General features: G+C 44.1%; 1 protein-coding gene across 1 annotated transcript; it reads left to right on the top strand.

The window, feature by feature from the left end:
• The first annotated feature begins 1,907 nt into the window (after positions 1-1,907).
• LOC102242625 (defensin-5-like) lies at positions 1,908-2,844 on the top strand. Its single transcript, XM_014528788.1, has 2 exons — positions 1,908-2,115; positions 2,729-2,844. Exons 1-2 carry the CDS (start codon positions 1,908-1,910, stop codon positions 2,842-2,844), a joined length of 324 nt encoding a protein of 107 aa, XP_014384274.1.
• Positions 2,845-7,498: the final 4,654 nt, after the last annotated feature.

Below are 7,498 nucleotides of genomic sequence, written 5' to 3'. Positions count from 1 at the left end.
GCACCAGGCCTCTATCCTATATAATAAAAGGGTAATATGCAAACTGACCCTAACAGCAGAAAGACTGGGAATGACTGGTCACTATGACACACACTGACCACCAGGGCGCAGATGCTCAATGCAGGAGCTGCCCTCTGGTGGTCAGTGCACTCTCATAGGGGGGAGCTCTGCTCAGCCACAAGCCAGGCTGATGGCTGCCAGCACAGTGGTGGTGGTGGGAGCGTCTCCTGCCTCCTCAGCAGTGCTAGGATGTCTGAGTGCAGTTTTGGTCTGCTCCCCACTGGCAAATGGACATCCCCAGAGGGCTGCTGGGCTGCCAGAGGGATGTCTGATTGCCATCTTAGGCCCAATCCCCTGGGGAACAGGCCTAAGCCAGGAAGTGGTCACCCCTGAGGGGTCCCAGACTGCGAGAGAGCACAGGCAGGGTGGAGGGACCCCCTACCCCCGAGTGCACAAATTTTTGTGCACTGGGACTCTAGTATGCTATAAAATTAAGGTTGCAGTTCTGTACCTGTTGATATAACAGTGTTCGAGTTAAGCCTGGACAGAGAAAGGCAAACACAGACTCTTTGGACTGTGGTGGTTCTGTAACCATACACTGAGAATCAGAGCACCAGGGAGTCTCCTCCATTGGCCAAGATGGTGCAGGGGAGGTTCTTACACTGAGAACACCAAAAGCTGGAAGTATGAATGGACAGAACATGATTGCATGGAAATCTGGACAGATGAACAGACAGGACCCCAGCACACCAAAAGCTAGCAAGATAATTGGATAGAAAGTAGCATTTCTATCCAGTTATCCCTTTCTCTAGGAGAACCTTGGGCATGAGCAGGAAGGGGAGATGGTCTTTGAGATGAGAGTCCAACATCCTCCCATGTTGTACAGCTCATGAATAAACCTCTTTCCTTTAGCACCAGCACCTGCCTCACGAGTTTGTCTTTCATTGCCACAGGCAGGCAAACCTTCATTTTTTTGTTCAGTTAGGGTTCCTGCAGAAGGAACGCAGGGCTGACTCTGGGAGGGAAGACGGTTACTTTTCACTCGTTTATCTTATGAATTTTGTTCTTTGTGCAAATATATACATACATATATATATATATATATATATATATATATGTATAGATATAGATATAGATATAGATATAGATATAGATATAGATATAGATATTTTCTTTTTAAAGATCAGAGATTTTAGAGGTTGACTTTGGGAACCTGTTATGTTTGCTATTTCTCCAAAAAGGCACAAGTAAGTGGTGAGCGGTATGTGCCATGCGTGTAGATCACACTGACGTCCTGAAATAAATCTCTCCTGCAGGTTCGCTCTGACCAACTCCTTCCCTGGAGTCCTCAAGTGCTCACTCCACCTGAGCCTGAGTCACTGTCCCCTCCACCACAGGAGCCTACCGCCCAGGACCTGACAAGCTCCCCCACAGGGAGTGATGCCTGAACCTGCAGGATGGACCCTCCACTCCATCGGGGAAGGGCGGGTCCCAGGGCCAGGGACTCAGAGGTGAGCAGGGCCCACATCAGAAAGCAGAGGCCTCTGGTCCCTGACTTACTCAATGAGAGCACAGTTCCCTGTTTTTTCAACATCAGAAGGTAAATATCCAAGCAGATGGGAAACAGAAAACATGCCAGGTCCTTATCATTGTTATCACCTTGAAACCAGTGTGGACACTCGGCACACGGACACGTGCTGTGATGGAGGGGCAGGAACAGGAGCATCAAAGGGGCTTTGAGGGTGACGGTGGCCTTGGCCCCAGGCCAGCCAAAGGCACAGCTTCTCTCCTGCACCATGTGTCTCTGATTCTCCTCTCCTTTGACCTATAAGTACAGGCTGACTGTGCCCTCCATACACTCACTCCTGTCCTCTCACTTGACCTTGAGCTCCAGGTGACCCTCAGCCATGAGGACCCTCACTCTCCTCGCTGCCCTTCTCCTCTTGGCCCTCCAGGCCCAGACTCAGACCCTCCAAGAGACAGCTGACCAGGTTTCTTCCCAGGAGCAGCCCAAGGCCGAAGACATCTGGGCTGAGGACCAGGACCAGGCTGGGGATAATGACCAGGACGTGGCCATGTCCTTCACAGGAGAGGAACACTTCACTCAAGCTGTTGGTGAGACAACAGCCAATGTGCTTTTGGGATCTGTGGCCCATTAGAGGGGCTTGTGAGCGGGTAATAGAGTTAGAGCTCAAGATTGGGTGAGAGGATGAGGTGGGGTGAAGAGTAGGTATTCCAATTTGGAGGTGGGTTGGGGAGCAGGGTCAGGACATAAGCATCTACATCAGTGTTGGCGAACCCTTGACATGCGTGTCAGAGATGACACAGGAACTCATTTTTTGTTGATTTTTCTTTGTTAAATGGCACTTAAATATATAAAATAAATATCAAAAATATAAATCTTTGTCTTACCATGGTTGCAAATAGCAAAAAATTTCTATATGTGACACAGCACCAGAGTTAAGTTAGGGTTTTTCAAAATGCTGACACGTCGAGCTCAAAAGGTTCGCCATCACTGATCTACATCATAGACTCGGAGCAGAACAATACAGAGCTGGTAAGATTCCTTGTGATTTATGACTAGCACGTGGATCCTTTCACCCTAACCTGTCAGGTATTGTCTATGGTGAGTAGACTCCTGGTGTCTCAGAAGATCTCCATGAGCCTTGCTATGTCTCTCCTTCCTGTCTGTTCCACACTGTGCCTGACCCTCCTCCTCCCTCCACAGGCCTTTGGAAACTAAGACGTTGCACGTGCCGACCCAACCGCTTCTGCAAGTCCTTTGAGAGTCCTTCTGGGACCTGTTACATCTATGGCCAAAGATACAAGCGTTGCTGTCGCTGAGCTGAGTAGATCAAGTCCCAAACCACGGGGAGATTCCATGAAGACTTAGAAAGGCATGGGTTTAGTTACACTAAACCCATACAAATTTTAATAAAATTCTGGCAAGAATTTTATTCTGGCAAGAAATAATGTTTTTAATAATCCCAATGACAGGACCTTCAGCCAGGCAGGTTGCTGTGAACCCACTGAGATTCATAAAAGCTTTCTTTCAAGTAGACAAGCATCATTCTATCTTCCTTTCTCCTTTTCAGGGTGCCACAGACATCCTTTAACCACGGTTTCAAATTCTACCCTGAACATAGGTTGAACTGATAGAATCTTCGAATTCATTTTACCTGTGCCTTTTTCTCTTTCTTTCTCTATAATAAACCTCAAGCATTAAACTCACTGCTTTTTATTTCCTTTCCATAAGACTCATTTGTATGATTCCCTTGTGTTGAGAATTCTGTCCTGAATGGTCTACAGTAAGTTAACCTGCCTTTGCATCTCAGCAATGCACAACTAGAGCACCACCGCAGGGCAACAATAAACCAGAAAAATGGACATAATTCTTGATTAAGACCATCTCAGCCTATAAAGTCAATCCATTCATAATGAAACACAAGAGAAACATTCTGTGGAGTGTCCAGAAAGTATTGTTGACTACATGACAGGTGGGTCCAATGGGCTGTGTTACTTGTTCATTAATTTTAAGAACTGGGATAGCATTGATGTGTATGGATATTTTCTCATGATTAGCAGGCAGTTTAGTTACATTCACATTTTCCCAGCTGTATGAAGGTAGAATGAACTAGTGGTTCCGTGTGCCACCAACAGAGAAAAGGAAGCACTACACCAAAAACTGAGTACTGGCCAGCATCAGTGTCTCAAATAATGACCAGAGTCGATCAGTATAGGTGGTCATGCCCAATGAGCAGTAAAATAAATAGTCCCCTTTGAACCTCAAAAGGTAGAATACTCCAATAGCCAATGAAAGAGTCAGTCTCAACTCACTCTTGTTAATGAGATTGAGTCTACTAGTTATACTAAACCCATACAAATTTTAATAAAATTCTGGCAAGAAATAATGTTTTTAATAATCCCAATGACAGGACCTTCAGCCAGGCAGGTTGCTGTGAACCCACTGAGATGCATAAAAGCCTTCTTTCAAGTAGACAATCATCATTCTATCTTCCTTTCCCTTTTTCAGGGTTGCCACAGACATCCTTTAACCACGGTTTCAAATTCTACCCTGAATGTAGGTTGAACTGATAGAATCTTCGAATTCATCTTTGCCCTATGGCCACTTCTATTCCGAAATTTTTTCCCTGAAAAGACTCAAAATGACAAACAGTGTTATGCAAACCTTTACTATCATTCTCCCTGAGACTCTCAACTTCTACCAACAAGATACAAAAGCACTAACTTTTACAAACTTTAGAGGGGAGGGGCAGAGGAACAAAACACAAACATTACAAAAAGAAAGAAAGAAAGAAAATGACATAAAAATCCAAAGTATCTGTGTAGACAAGAGAAAAAGCCAAAAAGAGAAATTACAAACTCTGGAAATGATTTGCCGGGCTTCAGACAAAGAGCTAATATCCCAAATTTAAAAATAAATCCTAAATTTCTACAGAAAAAAATGGGCCAGCTATTGCATTTCCCAAAACAGATGACAAAAAAGAAAGGACAGTCACAAAAAACGAGTACAGGTACTTGTTAGTCGTGGACACATGTGGCCTCTGACTCCTGAGTGAAGCAAAGCCAGGACTTCCCTGGGATTGCAGTTCTTACCTGTCAGAGGGGAAGATGCCAACCCTCCCCGTCCAGGTGTCACACTGCTTTCATATAATACCAGGACCCCAGCATCCCAGCCACCAGTGGCTACAGAAAGTAAGGAGCGTGTTTTTCCCAAGTCACAACAATCTGTCATGGGCAGCCTGGGAGGTGGGTGACATGGCTCAACCTGGGCCTCACGGACAGGCTTCTCACATCCTCCTGCTCCACTGTCCACATGGAGTACATGTCCTCTTCATGGTCAAAATCCAACTGCCACAAGTCCAACGGCTCCTGTCCTCCAAGCAGAGACGGGGAGAAATATATAAAATAGTAGCATAGCACAAATGTGGAGCAGTAATTCATTTTATTATTTTAAAATTTTATTATTTAAAAGTGGTCCTTTCCCAGGGGATACATTTTATTGGTCAGAACTCTGTGTATTGGCTGCTTTGAGCTGTGAGAGAGTTTGAGACATCAACTATTTCATAATGCAGCACATCACTGCCCTGGGCCCAGGCAGGAAGAAAGGATGACGAAATTGGGGAACCACAGGGGTTCTAAACCCCTTCACCTGTGCATGGTGAGTGGTGTGTGCAATGTGTGTAGATCACACTGATGTCCTGAAGTAAATCTGTCCTTCAGCTTCACTCTGACCAACAACCTTCCTTGTGTCCTCAATTCATAATGAAACTCAAAAGAGGGAGGTTTCTACAGAGTGTCCAGAAGGTGTTGATTTGAGGACAAGCAGATTCAATAGACTATGTTACTTGTTCTTTGATGTTAAGATGCGAGAGGGCATTGAGATATTTATATATCTCAATATTTTCTCCTGACAAGCAGATGTTTTAGTTACACATATATTTTCCCTAGATATATCAACTAGATAGAGTCAACTAATGATTTCCTGTGCCACCAACAAGAAAAAAGTAAGAACTACGCCAGAAACAGAGTATACTGACTAGTATCAGGAAAGGTGAGTACAGAAGCCAGCCAGTATATATGGTTATGTCCAATAACCAGTGAAATAAATCTCTCCTTTAGACCCCAAAGGTAGGTTACTCCAATGTCCAATGAAAGAGTTGGTCTCATCTCTCTCTCTCTCTCTCTCTCTCTCTCTCTCTCTCTCTCTCTTTCTCTTCCAACAATTACAATAAACCCATACTAATTTTAATTGAATTCTAGTAAGAAATATGTTTTTGAAAATGCCAAAGACAGGCCCTTTACTTACAAGCTGAATGTTAGGCTGCTGGAAAGCCATTAAGATTCACAGAAGCCTTATTCCAGAAGAAAAACAAATTTCTCTACCATCCCTTTCCCTTTTTCAAGTTGCCACACCATAGACATGTTTACAGTCAGGCCTTGTATTGTCCCCTTAAATACTCTGTACTTATAGTACCTTTGATTTTCTCTTTGCTCTGTGGTCTCTTCTATTTAAAAAATGTTTTTGATGAATCTCAGAGGAAAGGCAGGGGAAGGTGGGTAGGTGGGGAGGGATTAACCAAAGAATTTACTATTGTCTGTGTCCATGGGTTATATGCATAACCCATGGACACAGACAATAGTGTGGTGAAGACCTGGGGAGGGGGGAGGGGTGGGTGGAAAGTGAAGGGGGTCAATGGGGGAAAATGGGGACATCTGTAATACTTTCAACAATAAAGCTAAATTTTTTAAAAATTAAAAATTAAAAACAAAATTCCTAAAAAGACTGCGAAAGAGAAACAGTTGTATTTTAAACCTTTACTATCAACCTACATGGGCCCCTGGAGCTTCTACCACCAGGACACCTAAGCAGTAACACATGGAAAACTGAACTTTACAAACTTCCATAGGAAAGACACAAAATGCAGAAATTACAAAAAAAAATAATTTAACTACATAAAAAAGCAAAGTATTTGTGTAGACAAGAGAAAAAATCAAATGGGAAGTGAAAAATCTGGAAAAGATTTGCAGTTCTTGGGACACATAGCTAACCTACTGAATTGAAAAATGAATCCTAAAAATTTACAAAAGTAAATGGGCCAGATAGTCCATTTTCTAAAACAGATGCCAAAAATGAAAGGACATTCAGAGAAAACAAGTACAGGTGTTTGTTAGACCTGGATACTCATGGCCTCTGACTCCTGAGAGAAGCAAAGCCAGGACTCCCCGGGGATGGCAGTTCTGACCTGTCAGAGGGGAAGATGCCAACCCTCCCTGTCCAGGTGTCACACTGCTTGCAGCCAACACCAGGACCCCAGCATCCCAGCCACCAGCAGCTGCAGAAAGTAAGGAGCGTGTTTTTCCCAAGTCACAACAATCTGTCATGGGCAGCCTGGGAGGTGGGTGACATGGCTCAACCTGGGCCTCACGGACAGGCTTCTCACATCCTCCTGCTCCACTGTCCACATGGAGTATATGTCCTCTTCATGGTCAAAATCCAGCTGCCACAAGTCTAACGGCTCCTGTCCTCCAAGCAGAGATGGGGAGAAATATACAAAACAGTAGCATAGCACAAACGTGGAGCAGTAATTCATTTTATTATTTTAAAATGGACCCTTCCCTGGGGGTTCATTTTATTGGCCAGAACTCTGTCTATTGGCTGCTTTGATCTGCAAGAGAGTCTGAAACATTAGACAGTATTTGAGTTAAACCTGGGCCAAGTAAGGCAAACACAGAATCTATAGACCATGGTGGTTCTGTTACCATAGACAGAGCACCAAGAAGTCTCCCTCACTGACCAAGATGGTGCAGAGGGAGGTTATTACATTTCGAACACCAAAAGCTAGAAGGATGAATGGATAGGATCTGAGTATGCCAAAAGCTATTAAGATAATTGGATAGGAAAAAAACCAAAACTCTCCCCTACCTAACCCTCTAAGAACAGCAGGCTTGAGAAGGAATGGGAGATGGTCTTTGA

Source organism: Myotis brandtii, unplaced genomic scaffold (assembly GCF_000412655.1).
Source record: "Myotis brandtii unplaced genomic scaffold, ASM41265v1 scaffold651, whole genome shotgun sequence".
Classification (NCBI taxonomy): Eukaryota; Metazoa; Chordata; class Mammalia; order Chiroptera; family Vespertilionidae; genus Myotis; species Myotis brandtii.
The sequence above is the reverse complement of the archived record's forward strand: the minus strand, read 5'-3'. Positions and strand labels throughout refer to the sequence as shown.